This window comes from Urocampus carinirostris, chromosome 19 (genome assembly GCF_059441175.1).
Source record: "Urocampus carinirostris isolate Australia breed hairy pipefish chromosome 19, RoL_Ucar_1.0, whole genome shotgun sequence".
NCBI classification, from domain to species: domain Eukaryota; kingdom Metazoa; phylum Chordata; class Actinopteri; order Syngnathiformes; family Syngnathidae; genus Urocampus; species Urocampus carinirostris.
In genome coordinates, this window is record NC_142367.1 from 12418795 (window position 1) to 12439726 (window position 20932).

General features: G+C 38.8%; 1 protein-coding gene and 1 pseudogene across 2 annotated transcripts in view; both read left to right on the forward strand.

The window, feature by feature from the left end:
• Positions 1–20932, forward strand: part of sdk2b (sidekick cell adhesion molecule 2b) — a 104601-nt gene that overhangs the window by 28257 nt on the left and 55412 nt on the right. For both annotated transcript variants that reach the window (XM_088324244.1, XM_088324245.1), the window contains exons 4-12: positions 9695–9828; positions 10550–10661; positions 10719–10909; positions 12725–12808; positions 14179–14373; positions 14454–14570; positions 16512–16679; positions 16743–16845; positions 20343–20519. In XM_088324244.1, the coding sequence (XP_088180370.1) occupies positions 9695–9828; positions 10550–10661; positions 10719–10909; positions 12725–12808; positions 14179–14373; positions 14454–14570; positions 16512–16679; positions 16743–16845; positions 20343–20519 (1281 nt within the window). The remainder of the gene's footprint in view (positions 1–9694; positions 9829–10549; positions 10662–10718; positions 10910–12724; positions 12809–14178; positions 14374–14453; positions 14571–16511; positions 16680–16742; positions 16846–20342; positions 20520–20932) is intronic.
• On the forward strand, positions 18234–18327 carry LOC148347348 (U2 spliceosomal RNA; annotated as a pseudogene).

Consider the following 20932-nt stretch of genomic DNA (forward strand, 5'->3'; position numbering starts at 1 on the left):
CCGGCCAGTTGCCGTCGGTGGCCGCCGGTCATGTCCCGCGATGCCCTCCGATGGGATTATTTTTCCCTTACTGATCTTTCAATGGGGAGAGGACAACAGGGCCACAATTCTTTTGAGAGTCACATGTGATTTAGAGTCTTTTTTGTGTGTGTCTTATTATTATCATCTTTTAATTTTTTACAACTTTGCATTCTTATTTTTTTAATGTATATATATTATCACTATATAATCTGGAATATTTCTTTTTCTTTGAATCCTTTCCTTTTTATATCTTAAAAGAATGACCTCATTTTGAAACTATGTTTGTATTATTTGAATGTTTTTTTTTATTTGTTTTAGTCATTCTGCATTTAATTTATGAATATTTCCAATTCCTCCTTGTTTTAATTTCTTTATAACAATTTTGAATTCCTGAGACCCACTTAGACATATGTTATATCAATTGTATCGACAATATACCCTAATTTGGATATTTTATTATTTTAAGTTTTTTCTTCAAAAAAATGTTTTACCTAAATGAAGACATATAATAACAGTATTTTTTAAATCAAATTGTAATACTTGTTTTAATATGTTTAAAAATTATTATTTGTTAACATTTCATTATTTATTGTTTCTTATTTATATTTTATCATCATTTTGATTACCTTTGTTTAACAATTTTTGCATTAAATAGCCCCTTTTTTAGATTATATTAATATAAAATGTGTATTGTTATTACAGTATTTATTATTATCACCATTATTGAACTTGCTCTACTATCATAGCAGTATTTGATTGTTTTAATTTTAATTTAATTTAAATGTAAAGTATAATTAGAAAAAAAATTGTATGTATTGCATTTTCAGTATTTCTTTAATCTTTATTTCAATTTAAGTTTTCTTTATTCGTTATTAATAATACAGATACTGATATTATTATCTGTATTTTAGCTATTTAAAATTTCTTATAGCTCTCCTTTATTTAATTTTTTCAATTGTGTCTATATGAAATGTGAATTATTTATTTTTTATTACATATTTTCATAGCAGTTTTTATTTTTTTATTTCATTTTTGTTTTAATTTTCCTTTTATTTATTTTTTTATTTTTTTCATTTAATTATTTTTTTATGATGTAAAAAAAAAGGGTTTCTACATAAATTAGAACTAATCAGATAACATTTTTTCATTGTTTTGGTTTCAAACATTATTTAGGTTTTTTTGACATTTTCTTTTTAATTTTACAAGCAAAATGGCCTGGGGTTTGCCGGGGCGATAAAAGATTGTATCGGGCTGCTTGGAGTGGTCGGTGGTCGGGAGCTATAGAACCTAATTAGGCTGTGAGAGGGTATTAAAAACCTCATGAAAGCAGACAACACGAAAGTTGATGTTTATAAATCTTTTTAGTATTCAGCTGGGTAAAGACCCTTTTGCTGGCCTAAAGTACAACTGTGTGAATTTTCACAAAAATATTTTCAGTCGTTGTGGAACCTATAAATCACATACAAACACTTCTGCACGCACATACACTAGAGGTAAGATCTGGCCTAAAAAAAAAAAGTAAAAATAAAAATAAAAAATGACCTACCTGAACCAAGTCGCAGATATATTAACCCGAACCCGCCCAAATACGCCAGATTAACTTTATTTGATAAACGAGCCCGAAATAAACCCAAAGCTTTAATTTACCGCCAAAGTAAATACGAAAGCTTTACTCCGGCCATCCGTCCTTCAGCACCAAACTGTGCGTCTCGGCTGAACTACGCAGCTTGGAGTTTACTTGGGGCAGAGTCCCTCTAATTGAACGGTTTGGCGCCAAAGTGCGCATCTCGGAAAGTGAAATTGAACAAAATGGCACCGAAAAGAAAATCAAATTCTGCAGATTACAAGCTGCAAATAGTGAAAGATTTGGCTAAAAATCAGAAAGAAGTTTTGTAAAGCTTGTAAGCTATTTGTAAGAAACAGAAATGACATTTGACCTGAAGGAGGTGGAAGGAGGAACCCGCGCATCTTTAACCCCAACACCGGGTAGGAAATTTTCTTTGGATTTAGTGATTTAGAGTTAAACTGATTGTTTGGTAAGCATGTTTGCTATCTAAATCATTACTTGAGTAAAATTAAGTGCAAAATTGGGGCGGGGTTCGGGCCTGGGCCCGAGATCTACACACACACTAATCAGGATTTATAAATCAGTTTAGATTGAGTTTATAAGACGGATTAGATAGGTAATTATTTTTCTCATTTTATTTTTTATTATTAGTGAATATTGTGTGTTATAAAGGCTTAAGGTTAGCCCTACACACAATCTCCCCATCACATCTGCATTTGCAGTGATGCTTTGACCTTCCCCCGGGTGCTAAGCAAATGGTCTTTATGGGCCCTTCACCGTCGTTATCGTCCTCCTTCTAATCAGCGTTGTGAGTAATGATCGGACGGGTAGGAATGACAACTAGGCGCCGTCCTTTCGCTTTGATGACATCTCGAAAAAAAAATAAGCGTCGGGTCGCTTGAGGCAACTGAGCTATCGAGTGTTCAGCTAAGTGATTATATTCTGTGCTCCACCTCCTAGATCGGAGGTGGCAAAGGAGTCGTGGGCCGCATTGGGTTAAAAAATGTGTCCAAGGGGCCATCGTTCTTATATTTATGAATTAATATACAGTGAAGAAAATAAGTATTTAAACACCATGCTATTTTGCTATTTCTCCCACTTAGAAATCGTAGAGAGGTCTGAAATTTTCACCGTAGGTACATTTCCACTGTGAGAGAGATAAACTAAAAGGAAAAATCAAGAAATCATAACGCATGATTTTTTTAACGTCTTTTTTTGTGGAATATAGCTGCAAATAAGTATTTGAACACCTGTTTATCATCTAGAATTCTGACCCTGAAAGCCCTTTCAGTCCGCCCATTAGAAGTCCACCTGCACTCCATCTATCATCGTGAGTAAGGGTCCCCTGTTTAAGGTCGTTATCTGCATAAAGGCACCTGTCTACCCCACTAAATCAGTAAGACTTGAAATTGTAATATGGCAAAGACCTAAGAGCTGTCTAAAGACACCAGAGATAGAATTGTACACCTCCACAAGGCTGGAAAGGGCAACAGAGCAATTGCCAAGCAGCTTGGTGAAAAAAGGTCCACTGTTGGAGCAATCATTAAAAAATGGAAGAAGCTAAACATGACGCTCAATCTCAATCGGAGTGGAGCTCCATGCAAGATATCACCTCGTGGGGTCTCAATGATTCTAAGAAAGGTGAGGAATCAGCCTGAAACTACACGACAGGAGTTGGTCAAAGACCTAAAAAGAGCTGGGGCCACCGTTTTCAAGGTTACTGAAGGTAATACGCTAAGACGTCATGGTTTGAAATCATGCATGGCACGAAAGGTTCCCCTGCTTAAACCAGCACATGCCAAGGCCCGTTTTAAGTTTGCATATGACTATTTGGATGATACAGAGGAGTCATGGGAGAAAGTTTCGTGGTCAGATGAGACCAAAATATAAATTTTTGGTCATAATTCCTCTAAGTGTATTTGGAAGAAGAAGGATAATGAGTGCAATCCAAAGAACACCATCCCTACTGCGAAGCATGGGGGGTGGCATCTTTCTTTGGGGGTGTTTTTTCTGCTCATGGGACAGGACGAGTGCACTGCATTGAAGAGAGGATGACTGGGGCCGTGTATTGTGAGATTTGGGTTAGCAACCTCTTTCCCTGAGCCAGAGCATTGACGATGGGTCGTGGCTGGGTCTTCCAACTCAACAACGACCCGAATAACACTGCCTGGAAAACCAAGGAGTGGCTCCTTAAGAATCATATCAAGGTTCTAGCATGACCCAGCCAATCTCCAGACCTGAACCCAATCGAAAATCTTTGGAGTGAGCTCTAACTCCGTGTTTCCCAGCGACAGCCCAGAAACCTGACTGATCTAAAGTAGATCTGTGTGGAGGAGTGGGCCAAGATCCCTCCTTCTGTGTGTGCAAACTACAGGAAACGTTTGACCTCTGTAGTAGCAAACAAAGGCTACTGTACCAAATATTAACATTCATTTTCTCAGGTGTTCAAATACTTATTTGCAGCTATAGCACACAAATAAATCGTTAAAAAAAATCATGCATTTTGATTTCTGGATTTTGCTTTTTAGTTTATCTCTCTCACAGTGGACCTGCACCTATGATGAAAATTCCAGACCCCTGCATGATTCATAAGTGGGAGAAATAGCAAAATAGCAGGGTGTTCAAATACTTATTTTCTTCACTGTATATTTGCAGACTTCTACCGTATTTATTCATGTATGAACAGTGTTGGGAGTAACGCGTTACATATGTCCTCATGTAAAAAAGTAATCGACCCCCCCTTGTTCAATCACAAAGTAACTGTAACTAACAGCAGGTTTGGGAAAGCGGAGTTCATTAACACAGACCACACCCAAAATGGATTGCCATCACTTGTGTTGTTAGGTTAACCCCAACACTTCTAATAAAAACCTGCACTCAAAGAAGACACAGAGAACGTGAATATTACTTTTCTTACTTGCAAGGAGAGATGACCATAGTCTGCCTATTACAGTTTACTGGACACTCTGAAAAAGTCTCCTTCTCCTTGCCTTTTGATTGTGTTCGGAACGCCCTAGTTTACATAAGGTCTCTTCTGCTAAAGGGAGGGGGAGTGACAAAATAAACAGTTGAGACCTGTTTACACAGCAATATGTTATTGTAAGCATATTCTGTAGTAAAGGGAACTAGGCGTGCCTGCGGTCAGAGAGGAGTTGAGTGTCACATTCAGCTCCCTTATCTGGCCGCAGCTAGGTGTCGCCTGTTTAGTGAACATCTTGTTTCCTCCTTCTTCCAACACAAACAAGAATGGCACACAGTATGGAAAGAAGATAATGCAACGGTAGAATAACATATTTACAGTTTAAATCCATCATGTGTTGAATCAAGAAATCAACTAAATTGAATCTGTTCAAGTAACTGAAGTAGGCCAAATCGCAAGAACACGATTGACATGCCGCGATCCAAGAAATTCCAGGAGAAATGAGAAGAAAAGGGAGTGAAATGTATCAGTCCATAAATTGTCACTTCAAGGCTGTAGGGTTCCAGCGAACCACTGTCAGAGCCATTGTCTAGATCTCGGGAACACTAGGAACAGTATAAAACCTTTGCTGGAACCTTAACCCTTGCTGAAAGCTAGCTTCTTCTTTTACCCTGAAAACTAGCATGGACTTCTTTGACTCTGAGAATAAGCTCCATCTATTTTCACACCAAAATTCGGTTTTGTCTTCTTTTCCGAATTTAACATCTTTATTTACTCTGGAAACAAGCCTTGGAGCAACTTACAGTCTCAAAAATACTTGAATTCCTGTCGCAACCGAAGCAGAACGTCGCAATTAAAAAATATGTCTCAAAGAGTCTGATTTAAATAGTCCCTGGTGGAATTTCGTCCTTATCCAGGTTGAAGAGTCAAGTCCCAATTTGAGTCTTGCAAAAGTCTAACCCCTGGACTCTCTCCAGACGCCAGATCCATAATTCAATAACGTGTCGTTGCGCTAGCATTAAATATTTATCCGGGATCATAAGAGACCCCTCCGGGGCCCCTCTTTTAGGAGAGTCCCCAGATAGACACTCATTGATTTTTTTGACAGGTGCCCCGGGACCTATAAAACACCTTTTTTTTTTTATTATTCTTATATCAACATTACGAAGAGTTTAGCCAAGTAAAAAAACATGGTCAAGTGTAAATAAAGGCCGAGCTTTTCAACTGGCTTAAATAAAATGTCCCTAATTATTGTTTCTATCTTCGAACACGTTCCTCATTTTAAGAGTTGGAACTTGCTGTGCTTGGACCGACGGCTTTCATAAAGAGAGAAAGAATAGTCTTTCTTTTTTTTTTTTTTTCTCTTTGTTTATTCGGTTCTCAAACTATACATTGTCCTTAACTCCTTTAGAATAGAATAGAATATACCTTTATTGTCATTGTTACAAATGGGCTAACATATTGTGACAACGAAATTGGGCATGACACTCCAGTTTTACACATTCATAGTGAGGTATGAGCAAGAAGATAAAGGAACAGAGAAGATAATGTTATAAGACAAGGGGGATAAGGCTATAGTTATAATTTACATGGTATTTACACAAGAAATGTCGGCATGTGGGATGTTACATACAGGGTTGTCGTGATAACGTTGGTATCGTAACGGTTGTGCAATATTGCATTTGGTGCAAAGTCATCATAGTGCAGTTTAACTTTAGTGTTTGAATCCGCCAACACAAAAGGTCTCATACAGGTAAGTCCAGCTACTACATCCCACTACAGTCTGTTACGGGTCTGCGGCTTCTGTCGTAAAATTAATAAAATAAATTTGTGCAAAAAAAAAAAAACAGATGATGGCAGTAGCCCTTTGCCCAGATTTCCAATGGCTTTCTGTTAGTTTTAGCCCACCACATTTCCGACATCTCAACTGTAAATAAAAAAAGAAAAGTTGACTGTGAGGGCCGCCGCCTGCAGGACAAATGGAAATTGCAGTATTTTTTCACCGAAATCCGAAACAACTGTGTCTATTTTGCCAAGAGATTGTGGCTATTTTCAAAGAAGCTTACCAAATCTGGCCCGCTTTCTTAAAAGTTTGGACACCACTGGTCAGTAGTTTCGAGGCTAACAATGCTAAAATGTGATTTAAAATTTTAGCCAAACAGTATATTTTATCGACGTTTCTTAGTATTACTGAAACCCAATATTTATATTTTAAAACATTTTTATATCATACTATATATATTTTTCAATGATTTAGTTGAAATACATACTGTGAAGAATATAAGTATTCGAACACCCTGCAATTTCTCCCACGGTGAGAGAGATAAACTAAAAAGAAAAATCCAGAAATCACAATGCATGATTTTTGTAACCATTTACAGTGTATATGCACCTACGATGAAAATTTCTATGATTTCTAAGTGTGAGAAATAGCAAAATAGCAGGGTGTTCAAATACTTATTTTCTTCACTGTATGTATACTGTATATATATGTGTATATATACTGTATATTATTATTTGATTTCTTTTTTTTTTTTACTCTTTTTTCCTTGCATTGTTTTGTTTTTGATATTTTTTTTATTAAAATCCAATGGTGTCATATATCCGATCTCCGTTATTTAGTATTCCTGATACGCTGCCACTCTTTTAAGCACTCCTGCCGTTTGCACTTTTCAAACAAGCTTCCGAGTTTTCGGGAGGATTTGTGAATGTCAAATTAAAACCTTCATCGATTTTGACGGAGGACGCCGGTCCCTTATCCCTCACTTTTGTCTCCTTTGTCAGCGTTTATGTCCTTAGCAATTTTTTTAGCTTGGCTTCTTTTGAGTCTTTGGGGTATTTTGGGGTAGGGTTGGATCTTCGATGGATTTTGCAGCAAGTCATTCTCAATAGTTACTTGTGGCATCGAACAATGTCAAACATGCGGCCCGCTGGCCAGATCAGGCCCGCCAAGGGTTTTAGTCGGCCCACGAGACAACGCGGAGAGGAGTGCAAGACAAAAATGAGCTGCAGTTTTGACTTGATGTCGCAAAACATAGGTCCCATTCTTAAAGCAACTGGAGCTGTATTTATCCATCTATCCATCCATTATCTGCACCGCTCATCCTCAGTAGGGTCGCAGGGGTGCCGGAGCCTATCCCAGCTATCTTCGGGCAGTGGGCAGGGGACACTCTGAACTGGTTGCCAGCCAGTCGAAGGGCACACAGGGACAGACAATTCACTCGCTCATTCATACGTAGGGGCAATTTGGATTGGCCAATTAACCCGACAAGGAAGTTTTTGGAATGTGGGAGGAAATTATTCACTTTTAATTTGTCTTTCTTTCTTTTTTTATTTCTTTTTTTCTTTCCTTCTTTCTTTCTTTCTGTTTTTCTCTTTCTTTCTCTCTCTCTTTCTTTCTGTCTTTCTCTCGTTATGTCCCTCTTTATTTCTCTATTTCTCTCTTTATGTCATTATTTATTCCTCTATTTCATTCTTTCTTTATCTCTTTCTTTCTCTATTTATTTCACTCTTTTTTTCTCATTTTCCTTATTTTTCCCTCCTGTATCGTTCTTTCTTCTTTCCATCTGTCCTCTCTATATCTGTTTTTCTCTCTTATCTTTATTTCTCTCTCTCTCTCTCTCTCTCTCTCTCTCTCTCTCTCTCTCTCTCTCTCTCTCTCTCTCTCTCTCTCTCACTCGCTGTCCTTATGTTTCTCTTCATGTCTCTCTTTCTCTCTTTGTTTCTTCCTTTCTATTTCTTTCTCTTTTTTATCCCTCTCACTTTTTTTTCACATGATGTCCAAAAGAGCCGCCGACAACCAATCAAATCTTGCAACGCCCAATTATGTTTCATAAAGCTTATGCAAGAAAGAGAATGTCAATATTTACGGCTTTTTCTGTACGCACTGACACGTTGTTTACACCTTCTTGATCGATACGGCTAATGTGGCTTGACGAGTGTAATTATGGAGTAGAAATGTTTAATGCTTAGTCCGCCTGCTGGATGAAAACATTAAATTATATGTATTGAACACATTAAGTACATTTTAAAAAAATACTGCGCTGGTGTCAGATTATTTGCTGATTTTGGCCTTATTTTTTTAGATTTTCCAAGTAGAATGAGAAAATATATAATGTTAAAAAAAGTATTGTTTTATAAATTATTTTATGAATAAAAAAATAACTCCATATAAGTTTATTTCTTAAAGTCTTATTTTTCTCTCAGTTTTGCATTTTTCTGGTAAAATAAAAAAAGGTAAAAATAAATATTTGTATTAATTAAATAAAAGTATTTTTTTTTGTAGTTTTGAGTTGTATCTTTCTTTAAAAAAAAACAATAATTATTCTGCCCCAATGTCGGATTATTTTGTCTTATTTTTTCCAAATTTTTTTCTAACAGAATTATAAAAACTAACTCAAATAATCTAGTAGGCAAAATATTTTTTCAAAGAAAAACAAAGAAATCAGAAAAAACGTACTTTCTAACGATTATCATTATAGTATTATTATTTCTCCTATTAACGCTTTGTTTAATAGTTTTTACTGTTGTAATAAATATAATATTTCTTTTTAATACTCCAATAAAACACTTAAAAAGAAATATCGGCTATGACTTAAGTGTCGCTTATTTTACAATTAGATAAAATAATAAACACTATTAAGGGCTTTGTGGGATATATATAAATATTTTTTTTTGAAAAAAATGGGTGGTATTACTTACTATCTGTTAATAGTGATGAATTAGGAGTTGTATATTGGTATTGAGACTGGCTGGCAACCAGTTCAGATGGGATGGGCTCCAGCACCCCCGCGACCCTACTGAGGATAAGCATTGCAGATAATGGATGGATATTAGTATTGATATGAAAATAAGTGGTGTCACATATCTCTATTAAAACAGCAAATAAAACAGGAGTTTAGGGCTGCAACATATATTTAAATGGTTATTCGGAAAATAAATTGTTTTAATTGTTTTACAGCCTCTGGCAGACAATTTTACCTCTTTTGTATTATTCTTTGTTTTTTTACTTTACCATTTTTTTTCACTTTACTATTTTTCCTCAATGATTTTCAACTTGACGTTTTCCTTTATGGCGCTGCAAACTTTAAACAAACAGTAAAAAAAAATACAGTTATTCATATCTATAAAGGTATTTTGTCCCAACGCCCATATTTGGTCACTAATGTCTCCATTGTCTGTTTTAGCGCCATCACCCTGGACAACACGCTGGTCATCTTATCTACAGTGGCGCCCGATGCCGGCCGCTACTACGTCCAAGCGGTCAACGATAAAAACGGCGAAAACAAGACCAGCCAACCAATCACCCTCTCGGTAGAGAGTGAGTAATACACACAGCGGACGGTCCGACTATTATGCCGGAAAAGCACGACAGCTCGGGTTTGGCTTCCTTAGCCCTCGAGGCAAGGCGCTTCCGAACGGCCGCCAAGTCTCAAACTCACTTGGCTGAACTGACAATTTGCCGCTTCCCACCAGCGAGCTCATGTCAGGAGGCCGCAGGCGGGATTATCGGGCACTATTCTCCTTTTTTTTTTTTACTGCTCCTTCGAATTCCTGCCACATGATGTCGAAAAACAAAAATCACATTGATTGCCAATGTGACAAAAAATGTCAACGCGTCATACTGAAATTTGAGTCGAGTCATGTTTATTTGGAAAACCTCTAATCACAAAGAGGCTCAAAGGGCTGCACAGATCAAAGACTATTGCAAACTATTATTGATTACCGTTAACCTACATGAGGGCAAATGATACGCATGTTGGCCCTTCAGTGGTACCTGTGGTGTTCCGCAGGGTTCAGTACTTGACCCCCTTTTTTTCAGCATTTACATGAGATAAAAGAGGTCTCAGTGAAGACTTTTGTTTGACTCTTACCCCATTCGTCTGAGTTGTTATTTTATTTATTCATTTTATTTTATCTTTAACAATGGGCTCTACCGCCCCCCCTCGTGCAGCACTGAGGTCGCATAGTACAAAGTAACTAGGGATTACAGTGATGCATTTCGTGCCATTGATGACTTAACATGTATTTTGTTTTTTTAGATGTGGGAGGGCCGGCAGACCCTATCGCTCCCACCATCATCATCCCTCCACGCAACACCAGCGTCGTCACGGGAACGTCGGAGGTCACCATGGAGTGCGTGGCCAACGCCAGGTAAAAACGCAGAAAAAAACGAGGAAAATCTGAAAATGCTAACGTTAGCTTGTCTAGGCCTCTCATCAAGCTGAGCATCACTTGGCGCAAAAACGGCATGACGGTGAAAGGCGGCTTGAGCGACTTCAACCGTCGCTTGACCGTACTCGGCCCCACTGTGGCCGACGCCGGATACTACCAATGCGAGGCCGTACTGCGTAGTAGCAGTGTGCCGTCCGTCAGCGCTGGAGCTTACCTGCATGTGCTTGGTGAGATATTATTCATTCATTATTTTTGAGATCCCTTTGTAATAATACTATTTTGGTCATTTTTTGAGATGTAATTTTAAAGTAGACGGCATGGCGGCTAGGTGGTTAGTGCACAGACCCATAGTGAGGAGGTCCAGGGTTCAATTCCAGCTACCCCAGCCTTCCTGTGAGGAGTTTGCATGTTCTCCCCGTGCGAGCGTGGGTCTCCCCCTGGCACTCCGGTTTCCTCCCACATTCCAAAAATATGTCAGGTCCAAATTGTCCCTAGGTGTCAATGAGTAAGTGAGTTCTCTCCTATACCCCGCGAATGGCTGGCAACCAGTTGAGAGGGTGTCACCTGCCCCCTGCTTGAAGATAGCTGGGATGGGCTCCAGCACCCCCCGCGTCCCTACTGAGGATAAGCGCGGCAGAAAATAAATGAATAAATAATGATTTCAATTATATTACTTGTATAAATAAAATTATTTCTTACAGGTATTATTTTTATTTGTAGTTGTTTTATAAATATAATTGTCATTTTATTTTATTTTGGAATATATTACTTTATTATTAAAGTATTTAGGTAAAAACTGATTATGAATCTTATTTTAGATTAATTTGTTTGTCATACAATTATTTTATTATTTAATATTTTTTTTTGCAATAAAATTAAATATTATTATTTTTACTTATTTTTGTAATGAAACAGTTATTATTTGATTCGAGATATTATTTTTGTATTTTGTATTTCTGACAATATATTGCAAGAAAATTATTGTTTTTAAGTTTTTTTTTTTTTTTTTAAACAAATTTTCTTATAAAATTAATAGTATTCTATTTTAATTTTTAGTTAGTGTTAATTTTGTTTTTATAAAAATATATATATATATTTTTTTTTTAAGATATTATCTTTTTATGTAGTTTTGCACTGCAATGATTTTATTTTTTAGGATATTTTTAAGTATTTTTCCATGTAAAAATATTATTTTGTTTTAAGATATTATTCGTGTATTTTTTTAACATATTTTAGTAATACAATTACTATTATTTCTTTTTTTTGGAAGACATATTATTGATTTTTAAAGTATTTTTGTAATAAAATTATTATTATCATTTGTGCTGATAAATGCCCACTCAATAATAAAATTTGCAGATCTATTTTTGGATGTGCAACATACATAATTCACACTGGATTTCGTATTTTATTGGTACTGTAAAAATGAGAAAATTGGCTTTGAAAGTCCTTAAAAAGCTTGAATTTTGCCATGAAAAGGCGTAAAAACCCTGAACGCAACATGAATATCTGATTACCATTCAAGCTGACCTTCAAATGCTTATAAACGGAGTTCCAGTGCTCCGAAAGTTCCACTCGGCAGTAGTCAGACTTGGATATTCCACCCCGTCATTGGATTTCTCGCTGGCCCTTGGTCTTTTTTTTTCGTGCCCCCCGCCGCTAATCAGTGCCACGCTTCTGCTGCCGGTCCAAATGCCGTCACAAAGGCGCCGCCGCCATTTAGGACGCCCCTGGCCGACCCATTTGAACGCCCGAGTCTCTTTGATGGCGTCAAGGTCGCGCTGGTGTTCAAAGAGCAAGGTGCGCTTCATTTTTTTCCTCTTTCCCTCCCCTGCTGCCCTTTTGAAATCCGCCAAACCGATCCGGAATACCAAATGTCTCCCGGTCTGACGTTCCCGTCGTCTCATGTCTTTGTTTTCGCTAAACGTTTTATTTTTTCACGGCAATTAAATCCGTCGGTTCGTGTTTGAAAGTTTTTCGGGCGATTGCCTGGGCGGGATTGGGGATTACATCATGGCGGCGTTTGCTTGTCTCCTCCTCAGAGCCGCCGCAGTTCATCAAAGAGCCAGAGAAACACATCACGGCCGAGATGGAGAAGGTGGTGGACATTCCTTGCCAGGCTCGAGGTAGGAAAACCTTCTGGGACTGCGATCGAAAAATATCGTAACGTCGATATGTGTCATGTCCTTTCTTGGGTCATTTCTGTCTCACTTTGTGTTTGATTTGGGTTCACTTCTGGTTGACTTACTCTCTAAAACGAGTGATTTCTGGGTCACTCCCTCTTGTTATGGGTAACTTCCTGTCTTAAACTGGTGCCTTCATGCTCACTTCCTGTTGCTATGTCTCTTTATGGGTGTTTCTATTCTGGCTCATAATCTACTGATCTATTTGATTTGTGTTTGCATTTGTGTTACTTCTTTCGAAAAGTTTCGGTCACTTCCTTTTGGAATAGGCCACATGTTCATTCATCTTAAAGAAAATGTAGTAAATGAATTTATTTTATGTTTATGTTGTCTTTTGTTAGCATATTTGGTATTGGAGCTATCCCAAAGTAATCGATAAACTGAGCGCCACGTAAGAAGGGGGTGAGGTGGGAGGAATTGAAAGAGGGGGGTAGGTGAGCGAAGCGGTAACTCACCGTGACTAAGCATTGTATCAGGGCCTGCCCCTCCCCTTCACAATAAGAGTGTCCACATCGTGTCCTCAGTTGACATAAGCTCACGATTTAGACATCGGCTGGCAAGCTGCATGCTAGAATCAGGTAACCTTGGAATGAGCCAAGTCTCGAAAGTAATGGTTTCCCACGAGTTGTAGCTCAAAGTCATCCACTTGATGGGTATTTGATCTGGTGGTGGTGAAATACAGTTACTGCAGGGGTGTCTTAAGAGAGTCGTTAGCCTAGCCATAGCAGTAGGCGGGACCTGCAGCTTCGGTATTGTTTTTTTGCTCAAATCGCCCACGGTTGATTTCCGGACGCGATAACAATCCACGGAGCACCTGCAATCCACGGAGCATTTCTTTCCTTGAATCTTATTTAATTGATTAATTTATTTTCAATGTTACGAGCTAAACGCTAGCAGTAGCCGTGTATTTGCAGTTTGATTTAGGTGGGTGGACACATTGACCAGCCTATCACAGTGGTGTTAACACTATGCAAATTCTGCCTCACTTTTATTGGCTAGTGTACAAAAACTTGTCTTTGATCGGCTGGGCACTTTAAAACCCGAGCTGTGACAATTCTAGTTGGCCAAACACTACATCACTCACAAACATGAAACTATAAATCCTTTAAAAAAACGCACTACATTACATGGCAATATCGATTTGATTTTGTTAATTGTGCTGCCCTAATGTGTATGACTGTGTTAGAGGTAAGATCGGGTCTACAGAATTCAGCACGACCCAACCCGCGTCGCGGGTGTATAAACCCGAACCTGGCCAAACCTGACGGATTTTTTTCCTCTACTTGCTAACTGCTAAAACCACAACGCTCCAGGCGTGCCCCAGCCGGACATGGTGTGGTACAAGGACGCCACGCCGATCGACCCGGTGAAGACACCCCGGTACCGAGTTCTAGCGGGCGGCAGCCTGCAGGTCAACGGCCTCCTACCCGACGACACCGGCATGTTCCAATGTTTCGCCAGGAACGCCGCCGGCGAGGTCCAAACTAACACCTACCTCGCCGTCACAAGTGAGTTCTGGCGACAGCGAGAACGGTTCTTGCGGACGGGAGATAGAAAACAGTCACTCAAATTTGGGTTCACTCACCAGGTATCGCCCCCAACATCACCGCCGGCCCGTCGGACAGCACGGTGATCGACGGCATGTCAATCATCCTGCACTGTGAGACCTCCGGCGCCCCGAGACCCGCCATCACCTGGCAAAAAGGTCGGTGTTGCGCAGCCCGGCCCCGTCCTCGCACACACCTGAGGGATTTACATCATCTGTTATCTATTACACCGGGGAGGATAGCCGGCGGCGGCTTAGCCGCTAAAGCCGGCTTGGGCTTTACTTGTTTTGCATCACAATGAAGAGAAAGGTTGCCACGTTTTTTTGTTCTTTTTCCCCTCCGATCCACTAGGGGCTCCGGATTTCATCGGGAGGCTCCTCGGTTTTGACGTTTTTGATGATGTCATATTGTTAGGTCAAACTTTTATCGCCTTACATCTTTGATCAGTTTTTGCTGAGGTACACTATCGTTCAAAAGTTCAGGGACACCCAGACAATTTTGTCTTTTCCATGAAACGTCACTTGTATTTTATTTTTATTTATCAAATAAGTTGCAAAATAAAGGGAAAATATAGTTGACACATTGAGACGTTAGAATTAATAATTTCATTTGAGATAATAATTTTAAGTCAAGTCAAGTCATTTGTATTTGTATAGCCCTTAATCACAAAGAGTCTCAAAGGTTATTTTTTTTATTATTTCAGACTATTATTACACCATCCCCTGATCTGGAACCAACATGAGGGCAAGGAAAAACTCAAAAACCTCAACATGAGGAAAATGAAGAAACCTTGAGAAGGGACCGCACTTGTGGTATCCCCCAGACAACAAAGGATGTTGCAATTACAAATAATACAGAGATATAAAAGTATAGGTTATTCATTTAGCCTTAAAACTTTCCTTTTGTCAAAGAAAAGACATTTCGAAGCAATCCCAAACTTATGAACGGGCTAGTTTCTATTACAAGGTGATACTGTCAAAATGAGATACTCTTACCCCTTAAACTTTATCATACAAGAGTGTAAGGAGGTTTTTCTAACATAAAGCAATTTACAGACCATTTCAAAGAGTTTTTCCGATTTTAATCGTTTTTCTTATTTTGTTTTACTCTTTATCTTACAAGAATAATTAAAAAAATAGTAAAAATGAAAAAAATGAATGACTAAAAACATTATGAAACAATCTGCTCGAAAAAACTAGTACCGTAACTATATTTCATGTTCATGTCTGTGTATGGTCTGCCCAGTCATTTGAGACTTCTTATGATTAATGGCTATACAAATTAAACATGACTTGACTCTAATAGTAAACTAATTTAATTATAACAATATAATGATAATAATAATAATAACATATTTTCATTTTATATTGTACTTATTTTTTCTATATTTTATTTTAAATTGTATTGTTTGTTAATGAGACATCCATTGCAGCCTGGTCATCCTGGAAGAGGGATTACCTCATGTGCGGTCCCTTCTCATGTTTTTTTCATTTTCTTCATTTTGAGGTTTTCCTTGCCCTCATGTAGGTTTTAGATCAGGGAATGTTGTAAAAATAGTATGTAGTTGGCAATAGTCTGTAGTCTGTTCAGCCCTTTGCGACTCCTTGTGATTAAGGGCTATATAAATAAACATGACTTGACTTGATGATAATTTAACAAAAAATAATAAAAACAATACTTAAAAGTAATCATTTTTATTATATTTAATAAGGTCATAAAATCATGAAAATTAAATAATTAAAAAAATAATAAGACTGCGTTGTGTGACAGGGGGACAGAATCCATCGCGAGGATCCTCCCCCCCAAAAAAGAAACATATAACAATGAAGGATGGATAAGTAGAAAAAAAAGACAGTGAGAGAGAAGCCCGGTCCGGCCCAAACCCGGACTTAATGATTGACATTTTAGGCTCGACCTAGACCTGTGCTCAGGTTTACGATCTCACCTCTACTGTAAAGTGTATTTAAAAAGAAAAGTTTTTCGTGCATGCTGACAGCGGGCGTCAAATAGCCACTGGCCCATAGCTTGGGCCCCCCTCGATTTAGCCGCAGCTCCATCAAACCGACCCACATATTCGCCTTTTGAACCCCACCCTCCAGGCGAGCGCGTCTTGGCCAGCGGTTCGGTCCAACTTCCCCGCTTCACCCTGCTGGAATCGGGCAGCCTCCTCATCTCTCCATCGCACATCTCCGACGCCGGGACCTACACCTGCATGGCCAGCAACTCCCGGGGCATCGACGAGGCCTCCGCCGAGCTCCTGGTCTGGGGTACGTACCCGCCTCCCCGTCCGTCCCGAACACCCCGGTCACGTTTCCGCCCTTTCTCCCCAGCCCGAACCCGGATCACGACGCCCCCCCAGGACCAGAGCATCATCAAAGGCACCAAAGCGGCGCTGACCTGCGGCGTGACGCACGATCCCAGCGTCAACGTCAAGTAAGTTAAAAAGATTCCATTCAAGCGCCGACCTTCCGGGGGCAACGCAATTTAGCCCTTGCGGTATCGAGCCAACACTTCTCACAATGTAAGCTCGTTATCATTCCACGGATGGCAGAAAGAACTGCATAGAAATTGCTGCATACTTTTCCAAATTTGATGTTTAATTTATGTACTCTACGCTGCAGGGAATTATTCCAAAGCGGAGATGTCAATTATTATGTCGATGAATTGAATTGATTGAATTGAATCGTCTTTATTGTTTTTAATAATATTGTAGTAAGCGAGAGACATGGCACTCCCGGGTAAACATGTAATCAAGACTTGTAAGAGAATAAAAAAGAGAAAAGAAGTGCTTAGAGACTGGCCCAAGTTATGATAATGGTGCAATGTTTGTAAATGAAAAAGAATAGTACATCGTAACAATACTATGAGAAAAAGGATTGCACAGACATTTAGCAGCAGGAAAATCCCCAAGTTAAGTCATTAGATATAGATTTTTACAGTTTTGGGCAATGACATTTAGCAGCGACAAAAAAAAGAAAAGAATCAGATATTTTATATGTGTATTATTTTTTTATTGCACCTTTGCAACCTGGTCATCCTGGAAGGGGGATTACCTCATGTGCGGTCCCTTATCAAGGTTTCTTCATTTACCTCATCTTGAGGTTTTTGAGTTTTCTCTTGCTGTCATGTAGGTTTTAGATCAGGAGATGGTGTAATACGGGTCTGTAGTTTGCAATAGTCTGTTTAGCCCTTTGAGACTCTTTGTGATTAAAGGGGTCACAAATAAACATGACTTGACCAGATAAACTTAACTTCTAAAAAAGGACATTTGTTCATGTTAACGTACAAAAACAGAACAAGACCTGGGTTTTGTTTAATTCAGGTAAAATAAGGTCATTTTATCCATAATATATGATATAAAGAGTCAGTATCAGAGTGTAATTTGTATTAGTGCCTTGCAACATTTTCTGTTCATCGCACCAGTTTAATGTCTAACTATATTCTTGCAGCCTGGCCCAATATTGTCCTTAGTAATAATAACAATAACAATAATAATGATAAGCCTGAATTCACTGTGTAAATACTAGACCACTAGGAATTTAGGTGATGAAGAAAAGACATCTCATCATCACTCCTTTTTTACTCATGGTGCCGCGTTGTACAGGGTAGTATTGGCTGAACTCTTTCCCATAATGCCCGGTTACATTGTTGTACAACATGGAACCATGAGTAAAAAAGTGTGACGATGAGATAAAATCGAATTCTCCTGTTGCCGACAATCTATGTTGTCCAGTCGTCAAGAATTGATGTTCTCACTGTTTGGATTGTATACTATGTGGTTTTGAACTGAGTAAACTGGCGACTGGTTGTTGAACTGCCCGTTCAGTTGAACTTTGCAATTGGGAGATGGAATAAGAGCTTGCTCTGTCCACTCCATGCATCGGCCCGGTATTGCAGTACCTTCGGGAACGGTGCATTCGCACTGATTGCTGCTCGGCCCTGTGGCTAGGACCTTGACTCAGCCTCTTGGCTGGGAGCAAGTGTCTCGGCCTCTTGGCTTAGTAGTGTATTATGATTTGACCGAAAACGGATAATGGATAATTGATAAAGAATATAGAACAATAAACCTCTACAATAACTGTGTGAGAAAATAAGAAATACAATTGGAAAAAATACATAAAATGAAATTATGGAAAAAAAATAAAATTGAAAATTTTGATAGGTATGCAGTTCACTGTATAATAAAATACGAAGACAAATTGTGAAAAAAAAGTCTGAAAAATAAAATACTGCATAGTAAAAGAGCAAGAACCAACAGAGTGAGGAACAGCTTCTTCCCAAGAGCCATTACCTCCCTGAACTCCCATCTACAGTGTTCATGAGCATAATGTTCCGCACAACTGCCACTGTGAATACGTGCATATTTATTATATAGCATTAATGTATTTTTTTTCACGTTTTTATTATTAATTCGTATTTCTTGGACTGAAAGAAGTCCTCCAATTTCATTATACTTGTATAATGACAATAAAGGCTAAATATTAATTCAATAAGAACAACAATTGTTAAAAAAGTGTGTGAAAGTAAATATATCATACGGTAAAATTAGGAAAATATGTTAGAAAAATAAAACGCTATATAGTAAATTGAGAGGAAAAACATTGTAAAAAATAAAATAAAATAAAAATGAAATGAAAAATAAAATGCTGTTATGATTTTGGGGGATGGACCCATGTCAGGGAAGCGGGAACTGAAGCAAGGGTGCCCAATAAGAGGGATTGCATTTTTTAACAAAACCAAGACCTGTCAAGAACCGGAACAGGAGGAGAACCCAGATGCGTAACGTTTCTCACACAAGCTTTATTTTACGGGAAATGCAGCAGTCATGCACGTTAACCCAAAACGCCAGTGATTCGGCGATCTATGGGCGGAAGACGTAAGGCAGCAGTCTGGCGTGGAATCCAGAGGACGATAAGATCGATACCAATTGCACGTGCAGATATCGGGCTGATGAGGTCGATACCGGACAGGACGAGACAGACGGGATAGATATCAGGCACTGGAGACTTGAGTCCGATAACAAGCAGGACGAGATGTAAACCATACCAGACACTGGAGATCAAAATTAAACAGGACAAACAAGACGGGAACGCTATCAGACACTGAAGATAGAGAACAAACAGAACAAAATAGCCCGGAACGAGACTGGAGAACGATATCAAACAGGACAAACTAGACGGGAATGATACCGGACAGGAATCACAAGCAGGAAACCAGACAGAGTCAAAACCCACGTCTAGCGGGTGCAGACGAAGGGTGAGTTAGAGCACTCAGCTTAAATCGAAGGGGAGCCAATCTGTCAAGGAGCCGCAGCTGGCGCTACAAGAGCGGGGCCAATTGGGCGCCATGGCAACCGTAACAGGACCAAACTAACAAACAAAGAAGTACTCACAAAGCAGCAAAAAAAAAAAAACTGATGCAGTCCAACCCAGAAACAACGACTGAAACTGGAAATGCAAATGTGAATAAAACATTGAAAATTACACAGAAATCAAAAACAAACAAACCTGGCGCAGTGGTGAAAATGACCCAACGACGTGTGATGACCAAAATGTCCTTATAAAGTGTTCATGATATATGGGCACAGGTGTGTGGTGAGTGGACACACCCAGTTCAAACCTTAGTTGTGGCCCCCTGATGGTAGAAGGTGTACCAGACCCTAAAAACTGTATTGTAAAAATATAAAAATAAATTATGATTGTAAAAAAAAAAAGAAAAAAAAAAACCTATACAAAAGTTTTAAAAATATAATAGTGTATAGCGAGAAGAAAAAAAATGTTTTTAAAAAAAAACATTGGAAAATGAAAAAAACCTATATTGTAAATCAAAAAGAAAAAAATATGTAAAAAGATACAAATGTTTTATAAATATGATCAATTTTGGGTTCATTTTCTATTTTTCACCGGTATGCACCCATCTTCTCCACGCAGACACGTTTGGGAGAAAGAGGGCGTGGCCATCAATGTGCACGGCATCCCGCGGGTCCAGCAGGACGCCGATGGCACCCTGCACATCTCGCAGACGTGGTCGGGCGACATCGGAACCTACACCTGCCGGGTCACCTCCGTGGGGGGCAACGACTCCCGCAGCGCCCACCTCCGAGTCAGGTCATCATGCAAACACACAACAAAATTACTCAAAAATTCTTTATTTAACTCATCCAGTGCCATTACGTATAAACATGTTTTCAGAGGCATTGTCCTTGATTGCTAAAACTTAATATTCATTGTTTTTTTGCTTTATTTTAAAAAATAAATATTACAGTGTTTGGCGCAGCTCATCAGTACTGAGCCTCTGGGAATGATTTAAGCATGAAAAATCACCATTAGATGGTAGGAGTGGCTTTGATCAGATCTTCGTCCTCACATCTAGGAAGCCCCCCACTTTTCTAGTGTTGCTTCCTGTTCAAGCAAATAGGAGTTTGAGAGCGGCCCCACGTGGCTATTAGGCGTGCTGAAGCAGTGTGGTGGGATTATCCCTTTTAAAAAAAGATGACTCCCATCGTCATCGTCTGTTTGGA